The 17942-nt window shown below is 51.3% G+C and overlaps 5 protein-coding genes across 5 annotated transcripts; 4 read left to right on the forward strand and 1 right to left on the reverse strand.

Annotated features, from left to right (window-relative positions):
* Positions 1–3364: 3364 nt before the first annotated feature.
* DACRYDRAFT_68219 (PLP-dependent transferase) lies at positions 3365–4941 on the reverse strand. Its single transcript, XM_040775866.1, has 4 exons — positions 4836–4941; positions 4366–4787; positions 3966–4316; positions 3365–3895 (listed from the first exon to the last, which is right to left on the reverse strand). The coding sequence occupies exons 2-4, from the start codon at positions 4657–4659 to the stop codon at positions 3473–3475; spliced, it is 1068 nt and encodes a 355-aa protein (XP_040627613.1). The 5' UTR covers positions 4660–4787; positions 4836–4941; the 3' UTR covers positions 3365–3472.
* A 3124-nt stretch (positions 4942–8065) lies between these two features.
* On the forward strand, positions 8066–10047 carry DACRYDRAFT_23079 (acyl-CoA dehydrogenase NM domain-like protein). The gene is made up of 10 exons (XM_040773084.1): positions 8066–8280; positions 8335–8524; positions 8572–8815; positions 8874–9015; positions 9072–9126; positions 9183–9273; positions 9327–9360; positions 9415–9661; positions 9714–9772; positions 9837–10047. Exons 1-10 carry the CDS (start codon positions 8149–8151, stop codon positions 9891–9893), a joined length of 1251 nt encoding a protein of 416 aa, XP_040627614.1. The 5' UTR covers positions 8066–8148; the 3' UTR covers positions 9894–10047.
* Positions 10048–10998: 951 nt separating this feature from the next.
* Positions 10999–12130, forward strand: DACRYDRAFT_117148 (NADP-binding protein; the record flags this gene model as incomplete). The annotated part of the gene is made up of 4 exons (XM_040770328.1): positions 10999–11172; positions 11225–11369; positions 11419–11726; positions 11807–12130. 4 exons carry the CDS (start codon positions 10999–11001, stop codon positions 12128–12130), a joined length of 951 nt encoding a protein of 316 aa, XP_040627615.1.
* Positions 12131–13392: 1262 nt separating this feature from the next.
* Positions 13393–15074, forward strand: DACRYDRAFT_117149 (cytochrome P450; the record flags this gene model as incomplete). The annotated part of the gene is made up of 9 exons (XM_040770329.1): positions 13393–13508; positions 13566–13598; positions 13651–13953; positions 14000–14063; positions 14112–14206; positions 14261–14279; positions 14335–14481; positions 14592–14650; positions 14699–15074. Exons 1-9 carry the CDS (start codon positions 13477–13479, stop codon positions 15072–15074), a joined length of 1128 nt encoding a protein of 375 aa, XP_040627616.1. The 5' UTR covers positions 13393–13476.
* Positions 15075–15582: 508 nt separating this feature from the next.
* Positions 15583–17453, forward strand: DACRYDRAFT_80920 (arginase). The gene is made up of 10 exons (XM_040776482.1): positions 15583–15754; positions 15809–15828; positions 15888–15897; positions 15955–16227; positions 16278–16306; positions 16355–16618; positions 16668–16761; positions 16811–16843; positions 16903–16989; positions 17197–17453. Exons 1-10 carry the CDS (start codon positions 15710–15712, stop codon positions 17320–17322), a joined length of 981 nt encoding a protein of 326 aa, XP_040627617.1. The 5' UTR covers positions 15583–15709; the 3' UTR covers positions 17323–17453.
* The last annotated feature ends 489 nt before the right edge of the window (positions 17454–17942 follow it).

Below are 17942 nucleotides of genomic sequence, written 5' to 3' on the forward strand. Positions count from 1 at the left end.
TTTCTTTTGAAGATATTGTTCATTCATGACTGCATGAGAGAGATATTTTGGTTTTTCATGGACATGTCAACTGAGCTTCAAGTTGTGTGGCAGAGGACTTGGATATTCAAAGCAAACAAGCAACCTCTCGACACAATCTGCAAAGTGGCAGTTTCCCTGTAACACAGTATATCCTTGCCAAACAACCCACTTTCCCAGCTTTAGGAATAGAAGACATCACTGATCTGGCTCAATGGGGCTGTTTGGATTTTGTTGGGGCTCTATGTAACTTTGCTGACAGGATTCTGGGAAAAACACAGCTTCATGACCTGCTGTCAGATCTGGTTCCCCTGGCATTCTCCAAAGTGATGGGCTGGGGCTGTGTTAATTTTGAAAATCCTTCTCACTGAGAGCTCCACAATTCTGATGCATACAAAAAACTGCATCTTTCCATGGCTCATGCATGTTGCAGAAGGGAGCAGGGTGAAAAAAAACTTGTTTGTGCTCACCCAGCCAGGTTTGACATGGTCCTTGTGTATGAGAAGAAAGGAGCTAAGAACATCATGAGTGGGTGTATTCTCGACAGTCTGTTGCTGTTCTCATTGACTGATGTATTGCAATGATAAAGTGTATTGAGTGGCTCACCTGAAGTTGATATTCCAGCTTTATCATGATGCAGCTGCAGGGTTATTCAAAGGAAAAATGACAGGACCAATGGCCTATGTGGAGTGGTGTACTGAAATGTCGAAGGGAACATTACACTCTTCTGGTCTTAAGATTGTTCACCCCATGTGGGATGGTAGCAGAAGGCCTTTGGCTAGTGTAATTGATCTACATGCCATTAAATGCAATTGCATGCTGATGCTGTTGGCAGATGCTGGTACAGCTATGAGTGTGACATGGACATCTGAGATGGTTCTGGATACCTGCAAAACATTCCTTGTCAATACATTTCTTGATAGGGAAACATTCATGTTGTTATCTTGAAATATACATCTTTGATGTGCTTCACATATCTGATGCATCCACATTTACTGGACAGGGGGGTCCAGTCGAGTATGGCTCCCAAGGAGGTCCACAAAAGCAGCTGGGACCCAATGTGCTTGTGTCAAAAATGGTCACGTCAACATGAGACCCTATGAGCTGTGAGCCACCTTTGCAGAGATATCACCAACTTTCTATGTGTTGCCATGATGTTCAATGGTAGTCAGGGTCCCAGATAACTGTGGTTGCATTCCTGACCATTGCCAAAGCCAGAGACACAATTTATCCTTGCTGCTATGCTATGTAGGTGTTTACCCTTCTTTCATAGCAGTATTATAGCAGTGGGTGAGACCCTTATCCCTATAAGGAAGGGAGGCCTCCTAAGGGTCCGATCCGTGCTACACAGCCACCATAGCGGTAGCTAGCGGGTCGCAGTTTTTACTGATGTATTTACTTAGTAGGAACCTCCATGCGCAAAAGTCAGCATCAGCCTAAGGGTCCAGCCGTTGATAAGCCCGACTAGTTTGTCCATGTGATTTTGTTATTATTTAATTTGTCACTTGATCTGAAGTACAGAAGAATGTTATTTTAACTCAATCTATTGACTGATGTCCGGATTGCCTAATGTGTAGAATGAACTGTCATATCCCAATTGCGTAACATGGCTCGTTGTGGACGAATGCTCTGTAGAGTGCGAATCAATGCTGGGCGCAGACGAAGGCGGTGTAGAATGCGAATCAAGGCTGGTCCGATGCAAAGAAAGGCTCGACGGATTTGAATGCCCTAGAGAAGACGACTGAACTGAAAAACGCGAATCAAGGCTGGACGTAGATGAAAGTCCCGGATGCACATAGAGGCTCGAATGCCCGAAGAACGCGAATCAACGCTGGATGTTGATGCATGCCCGGTATACGAAACAAGGCTCGACGTAGTCGAATGGGCCGTTTGTCCACCAACGTGTGACGGAGGTCCATGTGCAGCAAGGGTTTGTGTGTGTGTGCCGAGAACTTTTATGCTCAGCCCGGACGCTGCTTTCTTCATGTTTTTCACTGTTTCCACAGGGTGTGCGATCTTATGAGCCACGGCTTTGACATTCGACTTGATCCGAGTCATGGTGCCTTTCAATGGTGCCAGCGGCTTGTCGCGCATTGTACTATGAGGGAAAAGTCAATGTCCATGTCGGAGCTGTCATGATAACCACGTACAGATCATTATCCCATTCCATCCCATTTGTGGAGCGCCTATGGAGTGGTCACGCCTCAATGTCAACAACAACCATCTTGATAATCACAGACAAACTCACAGGAGGAGTACATCGTCCGGAATATCGATTGAGTCTAAAGACCTTTCTTGTCTGGTATGGAATGAGGAATGAATTCAATGACAAACAAAGCAACACGCATAACATCGCATAACCCTCTCTTGCCTCCAGCCGATTCTCGCTACGAGAATCAAACCGCCGCACCGGATACGCGAGTCACAGCTGGCTGGCGACAAGCCAAGCAAGAAGAACAATCTTGGAAAAGAGCATCGTTATGGTTGAAGAACAGGGGAGTGAGTTGAGAAGTGACCAGCACCTCGGAGAACAGTGAACTGAAGGACTGAAGGACTGAAGGGGGATGAGACCGGCTCGCTGCGTCCTGCTCGTCATCAAGCCGTGCCTCTTATATAGCGTACGTTTCATCCGCCAAGGGGAGGGAGAAGCTGGAGAATTGGAATTGGAGAATGAAACATAGTGACCGATCCAACGAAGATGTCTCTAGCGATACAATGAACCCCCTTCACTTATCACTGGAGCTGGTGTAACGCATCTTCCACGCGTCTGCCTTCCTCCTTTCAATACGCGGAGGACAGCATAACTCAAAGATGCTTACCGTTCTCCACTGACTTGAAAACTCGAAGGTGTAGTGATGGTAACAGATCGAAATGAAAACGGAACTTTTCGGCTCCGGTTTCATCTTGCCAATTGGTAAAACACGAACGACGGTTTTGAGGGTCGAGTAATAAACTAATTGAAACTTGGGTAGGATAATATATACTGTAAGCCTCCTGTTAGTGCATCGTTGAGGAGCAAGGAGAATGTGCGACGCGCCGGAGAATGAATGTCGCCAACCGCGAGGAAGGGGATGCGTTGCGAACGAACGTGCTCATCAAGCGTTTGACAGACCCCGTCCTAATTAATTCATTCAGATTCCTCTGAATGAAGTAGAACGGGGTCGGTTATACAGCCTCGACGTTCTGGACAGCTTTTCGTTTGTCATCGAGCTAGTGTCCAAACTGACTGGTCATCAAATTTGAGGTATCGTGTACAATCAACATTGATATTCAACAAGTGCTAGTTCGCTCCCTTGAACGGTCCGACCGTGACTCGATGGCCCATGACCGACCAGCAGAATATCCTGGTAACGATAGTTTAATTTCCATTCTGCAAGATCTAGATCCTTCGTACCATCCATCCTCTTGTCTTTCTTTCTTCCGGCTTTACCACTTCCACGTGCTCTTTACAGAGTTACTTCTCCACTTCCCAACCCCACTCGCTCACCGCCCGCTCGAGCCTCTCTCCGACCCCTCTCACACCGTCCTCGTCCACATTGGCCACCCCAACTCTCACCCATCTGTCCTCTTCTCTTGCTCTCTCCCGGCTACCCCAAAACTCCGCCCCTTCCTCAGGCTGGAAGAATCTCCCCGGTAGAGTGGCAACTCCTAGCTCAAGCGCAAGTCGCTGAGAGACGCTGTATGAAGAGTGGGAAGGGAAGGGGTGCCGCAGGTAGGCGAAGAATCCGCCTTGGGCCGCGAGTTTCCATGATGAAGGAAGAGAGGACTTGAGCACCGCATGTCGGTGTGCGAGGGTGTGGGCTTGTTCTTGTACGAATGGCTCAAGCACCGGGATTTGCTCTGCCAGAGCGAGTTGGATGGCGCGAGGTGGACAGATCTACGTTACAGCGGATTAGCATGGATCTGCTGTATGGTCTTTAGGCAGGACCATCTATGACCGAACGTACCTGAAGACAATCCAGCACCTTCTCAACTTGCTGCATCAGCTCCGCCCCGCACACGACTGCGCCCAACCGATGCCCAGGCACCGCGTAGCTCTTCGAGAAGCTGTACAGGCTGATAAGGTTCTTCCGCCAGTCCCAGCGTGATGCTATCTCTATCTCTTCTTTTGTCAATTCCTGTCGGAGCTCGGATGCGTCGGATTCGGAAAGAGTGGGTACAAGTGACTGAGAGAAGAGGGCGTGTGGGGAAGATGGGCAGAAGTCTCGGTATGTTTCGTCCAGGATCAGGGCGATGTTGTGACGTGCACAGAGGAGGGCGAAGCGCGCTAGCAGAGCAGGTGGATAGATGGCACCTGTCTGCAGGGGAGTTAACTTCATAGTACTTTCATAGTGAAGGAAGACATACTGGGTTGTTGGGCGACACGAGCGCAATAGCCTTAGTACGCTGAGTGACGAGCTTCTCTGCCTCCTTTGCTTGAGGAACAAACCCGTCCTCGGGCCTCGTACGCAATGCTACGGGTCGAACGCCACGCATCATCAGCACTTGCTCCTGGTTGAAGTACCATGGCACAGGGATGATCACCTCCTCGCCTGGGTCACAGACGCTCATCACGACGCTCACGAACGCAAGGTTCGCACCAGCGCTGATGGCTAGATCTTCTACTCTTAGATCTGCTCCAGGACCGTAGGTGCGTTGCATACGCTCCAGTAGGGAGCGACGGAGCGAGCGCTCGCCTCGTATGTGGCCGTATTTTGCCGAAAGTGGGGAGGAGGCATGGTGGGCGAGGGCGGCTAGGAGGGATGGAGGCGGTGGAATACCCGGGACGCCTGGCGCAATATTAGCGGGGAAGAGGGCGGTGGGAGGATACAACACACCTTGGGAGACGTCGATCAATGGCTGCGTCGCTGCGAGAGGGCCAATGTTGTATTCCTCTATCCATTGTCTTGCTACGGGGATGCTGGATGTATTGCATGAAGATAATACATCACAATCAGCATTGAAATGGCAACGAGTCAAGATGTTGAACGCACGCCGGGATCGCCGCTGCAACGACATCTTTGCTCAATGCGAAGCCCGTCTTGGAGGGCGGCAGATGCCTGTTGACAGCAGCCCTAGTCGACATCGACCTCGAGAGCAATCTAGCAGATGTCGAAGCGAACGGTCGGATAGGGCGCATCAACAACCTTCGCTTCGAAAAGGCGTAAAATTGGACAATATGAATGCTCATCTCACAATCCCTGACAATGTTTATCTATTTCAGCGCTATTTGGCCAATACATGCTCCCAACAGCCACGTCGAAACTACGGACCGGACACCGGGAAGTAGCTTTGCTTTGGTAGCGGGTAATACAAAGTTTATGTACCGACCAACAAACAGATGCAACGGCGCGCATTGCATTTCTTACTTTCCCCTATGTACCGCTCTTCGGCGGCGTCGGGTGTAATTTGGGACTCATGTCGTAGAAATCCTTCCTCTCGCCGTCCTTGCCCGTATTGCGGAGCAGCAGGAGGCAGCAGAGACGGGGAAGCAGAAGGTTTAGTTGTTGCACCGCTTCCATTGCATATGCGATCTTATGGGGGACGGCTTTTTGTGGAAGGACGCTCCTCCTCGGGGATTGGATCCCAGATAGCCCAAATGCAGCTAGGAGATAGTGTGCAAGGTCGGATGATGAGTGCAGCAGGCAGGAAAGGGACACTTTGACAGCCAGCTTCGGACCACTCGAATACCGCATGTCGGCGTGCGCATGGCCCTCTTGCACAAGGCCACATCTCAGTATGGATCCAGGTCACCGGCAGGAACTAATTTGCGAGAGGTGGACAGACCGATGCTTTGTGATTAGGCTGAATCTGCCAAAAGCTGACCCTGCTAGCCAGAGCATACAGAACTGAACGTATGTAAAGACAATTCAGTACCGTCCACCTGCTGTACGCTCTCGCTGCAACTACGCCGAACCTGTGATCATGCAAATTGTGGGGCTTGTAGCGGTGATGCTGTATTCCTAGAGGAAGAAAGGTATGAGACTTGCAAGGGTCAAGAAGCATAGGGGCATACCTATCTCACCCTCGTACAAGACCCAGACGTCGTTCAATGATAATTCCCGTAGTCAGGTAACTTGTGTGGATTTCCACCTTCCTCGCTATGTTTCTAGTTGATAGCGTCCTTCAACTCCTTTGCCTTTTGGGAGACCGGATATTCCTTCTTCCCAGTTGCTTCGTATTGCTCCCACAATTTCGACGCGCCCGCGTGAGCCTGGTCGGCAGCAACCTGCAACTTGTTTGTGACCGTGGGGTGATCTGTATCCCTATGAAATCGAGCCCATTTGGCGTGCTCGTCATCCAGGGCGGCCTGCGTATGTGCTGCAAAGTGAAGATTACCATTGTCCATGTGTTCATTGAAGAGGGACTCGTAATGGCTTGTGTACCACCGTTCTGGGGGGTCGCTTGACGAAACCTCGCTAGCGGTATGTGAGATTGATTCATCTTTATATCGTATAAGCTTGAAATGCGCCCTACCTTCGCAGTTTGGTAGGGGGGAAGGTTTTATGCTCCCAATAATTTGCTTGGGAGTTCTGCTGAGATGGCGTGGATGGGCCAGGCTTGGGCTCTTGCTTCGGAGGCTGAGGCGGATGCTGAGGCTTAAGGTCAGTCTCAAAACGGGTTTGGGTGTGGGCGTGACTTTCCCGAGGTCCCCGGGGAGGTTTCCGCGGAGGGTTGTTCTTGCTGTTCACATGATGTTGGTAAGGCACGAAGTCAGGGTGATTCCAATAATCAAGCGGTAGTTTGGAGTTCTGCTGAGGTGGCGTGGATGGGCTAGTCTTAGGCTTAGCATGGGGCGGAGGCTGAGGCCTAAGGTCAGTCTCAAAACGGGTTTGGGTGTGGGCGTGACTTTCCCGAGCTCCCTTCACTAGAAGCCTCTTGTATTGAAATCATAGAGTGAGAATATGCACAGTGAAATGAACAGCTTCGCGCACTTAGACATTGGCACCTGCGGGGGCCCGGCGCTGCCAGAGCCCCCAATCCAGCGAGAATCCATATCAGAAGTAAGGTCTGATCAAGGTCATGTTGAAGTGAAGGCAAAGGAATAACTTGAAGAGGCTACCAGCGCCTCAGTGAACAAAGAATAGATGGTGAGGGGAGAGGTAAAATGAGGCCAGCTACTAGTACTGTCCATCTTGCATAGCGAGAAATACGTATAAGTACTGGACGATGGTCGATAGAGAACCTACCCGATCATATGAAACGGCGAGCAGACCCTTTCTGTATTCCACTTCATCAAGCGGTGTGTTCGGCAATATTATAGTACTAAGTACAAACAGCCTCACATACACTAGTGTATGTGAAGCTGTTTGTATTTATACGTAAGTCGGACCGGCGACTAAGCACGGCTCAGCGACAGTACTAGTAGTGTGCACGCATGACAACAGGTGATACCAGAACCGAAATGTTTCTCCGAGCCAATAAGTACTGCGAGAGCAGGATCCGTCAGATTATCTGAAAGCACTCTTGCACTCCAAAATTGGGCATGGTCATCCCTGAAGGGCCCGAAAACCAAGCTTGGAAGCTTAAGCACACATACGTAGAATTGGTCGCTGGACAGATGCATTATGCACTGCTTATAAACACCCCATATAATTTTCAACTACCACATTGCATGAAAGGCTTCGGGCAATGGTGTAATCGCCGGTTGGACTGTATGTTAAACCACGTTCGAATTCGGATAGGCGAAACAGGAGCGTGTGCCGCAGCACAGGCGGCCATCCGTAAAAACTGGGGATGCTATCTATAGGGGTCCTAAGATCATAGCATCGTCTTTGTATCCTCCAAGGGGGTCTGCCATAGAACTCATAGGGACCCCGTGCTATTAATGAACCTGTGCGGTTTTTATGCAGAGGATGGATCAAGATCGCCAACCCACTGCAAACTCAGTGTGCATTCAGCCACAGTCGACACAAAGAAAAGATACATTATGAAAGAATGCAAGTACGGTGTGGAGATAAGAGATGTGCGTACTTTGAATATTGTGGCTGTTAGACATAACGGTTGGCCCGTCACGCGTCAAACTGAGGAGATCCGGCTGTGATGGATGGCGCTAACAGTTGAGCTCCCCAACTCCTCCTCACCTCTCACACGACTGTGCTGCACCGTCCTTACCGCGACTCATAATTCGGGCGCCTGCGACTCATAGTCATGTTCCATTGGGCTGTGCGACCAGTGATGCACGGGGCGCGCAGAAACGTGCCTTTGGTGGCAGCTGCGCGCACTCGTGCAGTGTCCACCTACAACGTCGACCTCGCCGGCCTCACCGACGAGCAACGCGAAGTACGTCTTCCTCACGGCATCCATATGTCACTCATGAATTTGTACTTGTATTAGTTCAGGGATGCCGTCCACGCCTTTGCTGAAAAGGAGCTTACGCCACTGGCTGCCGAGATAGATCGGACGAACACCGCACCGCGAGACATATGGCGGAAGATGGGCAAAATGGGATTGTTGGGGATTACTGCAGGCGCTGAGTATGGTGGTAGCGAAGTGGGGTATATGATGCATGTGCTCGTCATGGAAGGTGCGCCCTTATTCGTGGTTCGAACTTTGCTGATCTCGGTATCACAGAGCTCTCCCGTGCATCAGGCAGTGTTGCTCTCTCGTACGGAGCCCACTCCAACCTCTGCGTCAACCAGATCAACCGACATGGTACCCCTGCGCAGAAAGAAAAGTATCTCCCTGATTTGATCAGTGGGGCCAAAGTCGGCGCGTTGGCAATGAGCGAACCCGGTTCGGGGAGCGACGTTGTGAGTATGAAGCTGAGGGCGGTGAAGAAGGAGGGGAGGTGGGTACTAGATGGGAACAAGTTTTGGTGAGTCGGGCATCTGGATGGATATGTGTGCAGGGTATATGCTGAACCGATGCCACAGGATCACAAACGGCCCCATCGCGGACACCGTTGTGGTGTATGCGAAGACATCCCCAGAAAAGGGCAGCAAGGGCATCACAACCTTCATCGTTGAAAAGGGCTTCAAGGGGTTTTCAACTCATCAAAAATTGGACAAGTTTGGGGTGCGCGTGGTCCTGATGTTGCGCTGCATGCTGTGGCTCATGATCCTCAAATACAGATGAGAGGTAGCGATACTTGTGAACTTGTGTTCCAGGGGTGTGAGGTACCAGAAGGTCCGTTGCTTGCCACGTACCTCAGTCATCTGCTCATCTTCTGTCTCCGCTTGCAGAGAATGTGCTTGGGCAGCTGGATAGAGGCGCAGCAGTGCTCATGAGTGGCCTGGACCTAGAACGCCTTGTGCTGTCTGGTGGACCGTTAGGGTTAGCAGGTTCTGTTCCGCCCTCTTTACTCAACAATCTTGATCACCTCGCAGCCTGATGCAAGCCGCGTTCGATGTGGCGATAGGTGTACGTGCACTACTTCTCTTGGCCTGCATTATCCACTAACTATTCCCTCTTTAGTACGTCCACGAACGCAAACAGTTCGGCCAACCCATCGGCACTTTCCAGCTCATGCAGGGCAAGGTCGCAGATATGTATACCAAGCTCTCCGCGGCACGTTCCTACGTGTATGCCGTGGCGCGTGCATGCGATGCGGGCAACATAAGCAGGCGCGACTGTGCAGGCGCGATCTTATATTCCAGTGATCGGGCGGTGGAAGTTGCGATGGAGGCAATGCAGTGTCTGGGTGGAAATGGGTACATCAATGGTAACTTGAAGCGAGATCATGGGTTTGTGGCATAGCGCTCATAAGAAAACAGATTATCCTACTGGTCGTTTCCTTCGGGATGCACGGCTGTACTGTGTTGGTGCGGGAACGGTGAGTGTCTTTGCTTCTCATATCTACTTGATCGTAACTAATGAGCTCTTACCTATCTTTGCAGCAAGAAATTCGGCGCATGCTCATCGGCAGGGAATTCAATAACGACTACGCCAAATGAGCATTTCCCCAAGATCCGAATCGAGGATAGGCTACTGTATTATTAGCTTCGAATTGTGTAAGGGCCCAGGCTTCCTTCGGCTCGTCTTCGGTCCGAACAAGCTCTTCCCCGCATTTTGCTGCTTCACATGTCTCGACTGCACACTACAATTTTTATCTTCATCTATCTGGAATCGCTTTGGGCGATTAAGCGGGTGTTCAAACGATCTGAACGACAACGATGCGAAAGGTTGCCGATCGGCTTGGATGTACGAATGCCAAGCCGACCAGTTTCTCCGAGCTCCATCGCTCCAACGAACAAAGCACAAGGCAATTTCCAGGACTTGATTCACCATCTTGTCCCTAGTTCTGTTCGCTTCTAGTTCTTGTGGAAGATGTGCATTCCATAACACAGCCGTCGGTGCTGGTTGTGCTGGAGGCCCACCCTAAACAAACTCGCGCCGATATCCCGGCACTGCCGCCGAACCTTGCCCTGACGGAAGGTCAGACGAACACGGCCCGTATGCCACATGATAATCGATTGAAGGTAAGCATGATCAACAAAGGGACTGGGGGGGATATAATACTCAGGGCTGGGGGGATGGAGGGGTCGAGGAAGCCCTGACCCTCCATTCTCACCCACGCCGTCGAGCAGCGGTGCGAGGACTTGCCCGAATCTTGCATCGGATATCTTGCATTGTTCCTGAATTTCTCCGCAATTGGACTACTGAATTTCGAGTCCGCAGCTTTTACCGCCCCTTCCATCCCCCCTTCCTCACACATTGCCAAACCGGCCTGTCCTCCTCCCCGGCTGCCGACGTTGTGGACCCTGAAGAGAGTGAGTGTTGGAGAGAGCGTGCTTGTGAGCCCCTCATGACCGCGATGCCAGCTCCAAACTGCCCCGAAGCCGAAGAGTCCTCTCCACATTCTTCGAAGCACCCCAGAGCCGCCAGAAACCGGCAGGTCCGCACGCTCAACCTCCGCGGAGAAACTCATCCCCGTACATAAGCGTCGCCGAGTCCCCTGGTCTCATGTTCAGCGCACGTACTCTTGCTCGTCGTCTCCCCCGCTACACCCTTACTCGTACATCTTGCTTTTCCCTCGCCCTCTCTATACGCACCTTCACCATGTCTACCACTGCGAACGCGCCCAAGCACCCCCCGCCCAAGCACGCGACGATCGACGAGAGCGTCACTGTCCCTTACCCCGGCGACAAGCTCGATATCCCCGGTCATGAGACAAGGCACGATCAGGGCAGTAGGACCCATCGCACACTGAAGAGCTTCTCCATGGAGGGCAAGGTGCGCCGCTTCCTTGGGTTTGAATTCCCCCTATTCTGACAAGGGTCGCCAGGTCTGCGTCGTCACCGGTGCCGCTCGCGGCCTCGGGAACATGTTTGCTCGCACATTCGTCGAATCGGGCTGTTCCAAAGTGGCTATTATTGATCTGAGGCAGGAAGATGCTGATAAGGCTGCAGCTCAGCTTGTCTCTGATTTCGGTCCGCTCCTCACTTTTCCCTCCCCAATATGCTGACTCATGTGGTGCAGAGAGTCAGGGTCAAGTCGAGAAGGGCGAGATCGAGTGCATTGGCCTAGGATGCGACGTGGCGAACGAAGCTGCGGTCCAGGCTGCCTTCAACACCATTGTCCAGAAGTTCGGTGCCGTTCACGCGGTGGTAGCCAATGCAGGGATCGTCGAGAACTATCCGGCACTCGAGTACCCCGCCGAGCGCATGCGCAAATTGTTCGATATCAACGTTCACGGTGTCTTCTTTTGCGCGAGGGAAGCAGCGAAGCATATGATTGAGAAGAACATTCAGGGCAGCATCGTCCTCATCGCCTCCATGTCTGCTAACGTGAGCCGTTCCCCATATCTTCTAAATATTTCCGTCACTGACATCATCTGCCTTCTTCGCTGCTCGGCTCGGCGCAACAGATCGTCAATTATCCGCAGCCTCAAATGCCGTACAACTCTTCCAAGGCTGCCGTGAAGCACATGGCCGCCTCGCTTGCTGTCGAGTGGGCGCAGAAGGGCGTCCGCGTAAACTCCCTCTCTCCGGGCTACATGCTTACCGCTCTGACCAAGGCAGTTGTTGCTCCGCACGTGGGCATGCTCGAGAGCTGGGCGGAGAAGACGCCTATGGGTCGCGTGGGCGATCCGGAGGACCTCAAGGGCGCCATCGTATACCTCGCTAGTGATGCGAGCAAATTCACCACCGGATCCGAGCTTGTTGTCGATGGTGGCTACTCCATTATCTAGAACAGGCGCGCGTCTGCTTGTCTCGACGTTTGCATACTTGTTTCCGATCAATTTGCTCGTTTTCACCTTCATACGGTTAGAGATGCGTGTACGGACTTTTCTTGGTAGTAATGGATGGATCTCGAGAGTATGTTGTTGTACGTCCATAGACGAGCCAAGTCGATTGACGAGAGCACCACAGTGCTTGTCCAGTGCAGTGCAGCGATGAGTGCTTTTTCGTCTGTGAAGTATCAATTGAAGTGGTTGGCTGTACTTTTTCTGGCCTGGTATGCGTTCCGGAGGATCGGGCCGATGGATGGAATGTGGTTACGTCATGTCGCATATTCTGCCGCGTTCGCTTTCTCTTCCCGGACAACCAGGTTTCTTCTGTACGCCTCACCAGGACCAAATCGACTTTTGGGGCTGGTCACAGATGCATCAAGCATCTCATTCTCCGTCAATTGGATTCGCACGTTCCTTGAACTGAACTGTGATTTGTCTCTACTGTATTCCGCTTAGCTCCTGATCAGGGGCTCCTCCGAATTAACCTGTATAACGCAGGCAGAACCAATGAATCGGTATGCTGCGGTTCAGGAGTGGAAATAACGTAGGGAGAACCTGCGACGTGGCTGGTCCACGAATCTATAACCTTCTTAGGGCAGCATGACTATAAGAGATCAGCCCGCATAAGTCGGGCCGATATCCTTACACTGATGGTCCTACAGATATCTAGATATAGAGATTCCTTATTCTGGGTCATCATCGTCGTTCAAGGACACCTGAACACTCTTCTCAGATCAAGAATGACCTTGAATTAGGGTCATCTGGTCTGGTGATGACTGCTCCACTGTGTCGGCTGAACAGTTCCACACCTCCATGAGGGCAAACCAACTCGATGCAGCGGGCTTATATACTATGACTTCGACATCAAACTCCTTGCTCTGTACCGCCAACCCGCCGTCGCCTTGACCAAGGAACTATGGGGGAAGTGCTATCACTCTCATTTGCAATGCTCGCAGGCCTCGTCGTCGCGCTCTGCTGGTTGCCAACGTGCCGTCGACAAGCGACAAACCATTTACCCGGTCCCAAAGGCATTCCTATCTTGGGAAACCTGCTCCAAACACCAACGCGACTTCTGTTCATAAAAATCTGCGAATGGGGCCGACAATACGGTGTGTTTGTTTTGTCCATAGCCTTTCAATGATGCATTACTCCTTACAGGGGATATCTTTTCGTACCACGTGATGGGACAAACAGTTGTGGTTCTCAACACGGCCAAAACCGCAGGCGATGTTCTTGATCGTCTGTCCACGAAAACATCGGACCGTCCATCATTGATCAAAGCTAGTGAATTTCTGTGCAGGAACATGGAATTCTCGTTTCTGCCAAGGAGCGAAAGGTATCAGGCTCCAGCTCTGGCCTCAGCATCAAGAATTGACATCCGCATGTATTGTAGATGGCGGGTCATGCGGCGGGCCGCACATGAAAGGTGACTATGGGAATTTACCGCGGTAGAAAGTTGTTGACCGGAATATGCCAAGCTTGAGCGAGGCTGCTATCAAGGACTACTCCAAAGTGCTTATCGAAGAAACGAGGCTGCTAGTTGAAGGCTTATTGGATTGTCCTGATATTACCCTCTCTCGCCATGTCCATCGCGTCGCAGCTTCTATTGCTTGGCGATGTCTTTTTGGGCAACAGGCCATCCTGTTGCACGGGTCCGATCCAACACATCGCATTGAAGAACTTGCGGGTGAGATGACGCGAGCGATGCTTCCCGGTGGTTCGTTAGTAGACATCTGTCCTATCCTGAAACCAGTTATCCAGCAATTTCCATTTTTAAGAAGGTATGATCTTGACGCCGCAGTGGTGCTCCCGGACTGACACACACAGGCATGCCGACCGTTGGTTTGAGGAGCTGTCATCATGTTTCCAGAACGCTTACTCAGATGAGGAGGTGAGCCACAGCGCATACATGTCTATATAATAAGCTGACGCCGAGAAGACGTCAGGACATACCTCCGCTAGCGGTATATTGAAAACTATGGAGCTGAGTAGCCTAGATCCGCTGAGCGGTGCATGGATGATGGGCTCGCTCTTGTATGCACAGAAAATTGATCGCCTCATCGCCGAAGCTAACTTCCATTTTGCCAGCTTCGCCGCCGAGGACACGGTGCGCAACAAGCCCGGACCCGGGATCCATCATCTAACTTCGAATGATCTGACAGACAGCCTGCGCATTACTCTGGTTCTTTTGTGCAATGTTGCTGTACCCCGAAACAGCCTCTGCAGCTCGCCAACAACTTGCACAAGTTGTGGCAGACAGACCGCCATCATTTGCTGACTACCATAGCCTTCCCCAAATAGAGGCGATGGTGAAAGAAGTGTTGGTTGGAGGCCGCCGGGACCGCTCAGCGTTGCACATGCATCAAGCGAGGTATCGTTAGTTTTTTGTGTCTGCGGCGAGGCCTAAAGAGACATGCAGGAATTCGAGTATTCAGGTTATGTGATTCCGAAAGGCGCCATTATCCTCGCGAATATCTAGTAAGCTACCATCCATGCCGCAGACGGAGATCATATTTATACATGCAGTGCAATTGCTCGGGATCCTGAGCTCTACACAAATGGCGATCGCTTTGATCCTTCCCGCTTCATCGACGAGAATGGTCATATAAAGCAGCCAAAGCGAGACTCCAAGGACGACTACCTCTGTTTTGGACATGGGCGCCGCATCTGTCTGGGGAAGGACTTTGCGACTAACTCGCTTTGGATCACCTTTGCCTATTTGCTCTGGGCATTTGATTTTAGAAAACCCGTTGGTCCTGACGGCGAAGAAGAAGTCGCTCCCGCTGAACTTGGCTTTCACGACAAAGGCGTTACCGTGGAACCGGTGCCGTTCTCTATACGCGTTGTGCCCCGCTTCCCCGATCTTGTGGACCGTCTGAATGGTCCCCGAGCTGAGGAGTGAAACGATCGGCTACATATCCGTAGTACGCCGAGCTATAGCATCACTGCCGTTTGCAGTGATCAGGCGGATCTCAAGGTTTAGGGCGACTAACAATAGACCCGATTTGCAGATGTGACCTAGACGGGTGATTAGGCCGCATGAGTGCGATTATAATGCGATCATGTTCCCGTTGTATGATTTCCCTTGACATTCGAAGCATAGGATGATCGCTATGCAGCTCGCAGCGATAAGGACAAGTGCCGAACTTCACATAAGGAAAGAATGCGATGCCTGATGTTGGGCTGTGGAGGTAAGCGCCCGCCAGCCAATTGTCCTCGCACGTGTGGAGATTATCAAGCCACTTATGCCAGCTGTAAGCACCAGCGCAGACCACTAATGCTCGTAATATTATCTTCGTCTCCCTCTACTTTCCAGCACTCAGCATGAACATTTTGGTGCGTAACAGGAGCAGAACTCCCCGTGACGTAGTAGTCAGGGGATCGCCGGGGCGCCGAGCTCGGCCGTTTGTCCACTACCGCTCACCGACGCCTGAACGCATACAAACTCTACACTCCGTCCGACCATTAGTAACGACTACCCCCTCTTTACTGTCCGTGTCGCGTCTCCTTACGAACACCATTCCTTCTACTAAGGCGATGGAGACCAAGAGCCGATTTCTCAGCGAGCCTAAGACAGTCGGGGTAAGTCTGATTCATATATTAGGGCAACCTGACTGAATATATGCGCATATATAGATAGTGGGATGTCCCTTCCGGTACGTTTCGGCATTTCTTAGACCCCGCAAATCTAACAATATGTGCTGGATTCTTATAGCGGTGGCCAGGTACGTTCTGCCTATCTCGTCGCGTACTACGTGTAAATCTCACGTGTGTTTCCTCAGTTGCGTGCAGGTGTCGATCAGGGCCCGATCTATCTCGTCCAAGCTGGACTCGCCGAGCAGATCGAAGACCTGGGCTGGAAAGTCAAATTCGATGGACATCATCTCTTTGAAGGTGTGGAGCGAGAGCTCGCCTTGAGCAGAGACGAGGACGTACACGGTATCGTGAAGAATCCGAAGCTCGTCAGCAGGGTGTGCCAAGCGGTATCCAAGTCCGTTGAGGAGCATGCGAAGAAGGGAGAGCTGCCATTAACCCTCGGTGGGGATCATAGCCTGGTGCGTCGAAATGCTTCATACGCGGAGAACCATTTCTAATACACCGACAGGCTGTGGGAACCGTATCGGGGATATTCAGGTACGTGCGGAACTTGGCTCAAGACGCGCGTAAGTGACGCGTCGACAGTGCATACCCCGACGCCTGCCTCATCTGGTGCGATGCCCATGCGGATATCAACACGGTCGAGTCGACCGAGTCCGGAAACATGCACGGCATGCCTGTGTCTTTCCTGTTGGGTATAGGGTCGAAGTTGCCCATGTTTGACTGGCTCAGGCCCGTGCTCAAACCGGAGCGAATGGTCTATATCGGTCTGCGCGATGTGGATAAGGCGGAGAAGACCATCCTCAAAGACCATGGCATCAAGGCGTTCAGCATGCATGAGGTTGACAAGTGCGCTCTGCTTTGACTGTGCTGGCCTATACGCTCATCCTGTTACCAGGTACGGCATCGGAAAGGTTGTCGAGATGGCCTTGGATCATGTTAACCCTCAACGCAACCTGCCAATACACTTGTCCTTTGACGTGGATGCCTTGGTACGCCCTTCGTCATTCCAAATTCGGCGTCGTCCTTGATGCTTCCCAGGATCCGTCTGTTGCACCTTCCACAGGAACCCCAGTAAGTACCTTTCTGATCCTTGCAACATCCAGACGCACCTGATCATTGTCATTTGACAGGTTCGTGGTGGACTCACCTTCCGAGAGGGCCATTATATCTGCGAAGCAATTTGTGAGACCGGATTGCTCGTCGGTCTGGATATCATGGTACGTCTCTGTTCTTCCAGACCGCCAAGCGCTTTTCGTTGCCTTTCGATGCCGGTTTGCCACATGCATTGCGTCGTAGTTGTCGTTCGCAATGTGTGTGGATATTCGTCGCATTCTCATATTTCAGCGCTTCAATTCTGCCCTTGGCACTCATCATCCCACCTGTACATCATGGCATACGTTTACTGACGTAATCGATTTCAACAGGAAGTGAATCCGTCATTGCCCAACATACATGACAAGATGTCAGTGGAGCAAACGGTCGCGATCGGCTGCTCCCTGACGCGTGCCTCTCTTGGTAGGAACACACTTTCATGCTCTGGGTCGCGTTAGAGAACAAGGCCATGCTGACGAGAGTTTACAGGCGAGACGCTTCTGTAGTGCTTGTGCATTGTCTTTGACATACGATGGAATCCAAGCACCGCAAAGGATGGTACTCGTTCCTGTCCCATTGTGTTGATTTTTTACTTGCACAGCCAAGGACTTGGCATCTTACTTACATTCCTTTGAGATACTGTAACCAGTCGAGTGAACGAGCATGTAGCCTTTGGCCCAGTGTAGCGTAGACAGGAAAATGCATTGTTACACATGTACTGCGTATAGAGTACAAGGATTATTCATATAGAAACGCCATTCGGAGGACAGCTAGTAAACTATCGGAAGGTTAGTGCGCGAGAAACAATGTATGTCAACGCCAGAGATAGAATCAGTAAAACATTTAGAACCTGTAAGGAGAGTGAACGTGTGATGAATATATGTACGATTCGGTGAGCAGTGGTGAAAAAGTGGGGGCTGGTCAGAATGAAGCAAACACAACAATTGCGGGCCAAGAAGCCGGGTAATAGTCCTGAGTGTACAATGCGAGCTGTATGAGCAATTTTGAGGTTGGGCGAGCGTTTCCCGCCGGTGATGTTGTATTGTTTTGTACAGGGCTGGTAGACAAGATCGAGTGA

This window comes from Dacryopinax primogenitus, assembly GCF_000292625.1.
Source record: "Dacryopinax primogenitus strain DJM-731 SS1 chromosome Unknown DACRYscaffold_12, whole genome shotgun sequence".
Classification (NCBI taxonomy): Eukaryota; Fungi; Basidiomycota; class Dacrymycetes; order Dacrymycetales; family Dacrymycetaceae; genus Dacryopinax; species Dacryopinax primogenitus.

What these genes read in the sequence shown, in the direction of transcription:
- DACRYDRAFT_80920 (XM_040776482.1), top strand. Translation starts at nt 15,710, where the DNA reads ATGGAGACCAAGAGCCGATTTCTCAGCGAGCCTAAGACAGTCGGG. An exon ending in GCGAGCCTAAGACAGTCGGG is followed by an intron (nt 15,755 to 15,808) that starts GTAAGTCTGATT and finishes GCGCATATATAG; the next exon opens with ATAGTGGGATGTCCCTTCCG. An exon ending in TCGGTGGGGATCATAGCCTG is followed by an intron (nt 16,228 to 16,277) that starts GTGCGTCGAAAT and finishes ATACACCGACAG; the next exon opens with GCTGTGGGAACCGTATCGGG.
- DACRYDRAFT_68219 (XM_040775866.1), bottom strand. Translation starts at nt 4,659, where the DNA reads ATGCAACGCACCTACGGTCCTGGAGCAGATCTAAGAGTAGAAGATCTA. An exon ending in TCGTGTCGCCCAACAACCCA is followed by an intron (nt 4,317 to 4,365) that starts GTATGTCTTCCT and finishes ACTCCCCTGCAG; the next exon opens with ACAGGTGCCATCTATCCACC. An exon ending in AGGTGCTGGATTGTCTTCAG is followed by an intron (nt 3,896 to 3,965) that starts GTACGTTCGGTC and finishes GCTGTAACGTAG; the next exon opens with ATCTGTCCACCTCGCGCCAT.
- DACRYDRAFT_23079 (XM_040773084.1), top strand. Translation starts at nt 8,149, where the DNA reads ATGTTCCATTGGGCTGTGCGACCAGTGATGCACGGGGCGCGCAGAAAC. An exon ending in TCACCGACGAGCAACGCGAA is followed by an intron (nt 8,281 to 8,334) that starts GTACGTCTTCCT and finishes TACTTGTATTAG; the next exon opens with TTCAGGGATGCCGTCCACGC. An exon ending in GGGGTGTGAGGTACCAGAAG is followed by an intron (nt 9,127 to 9,182) that starts GTCCGTTGCTTG and finishes CTCCGCTTGCAG; the next exon opens with AGAATGTGCTTGGGCAGCTG.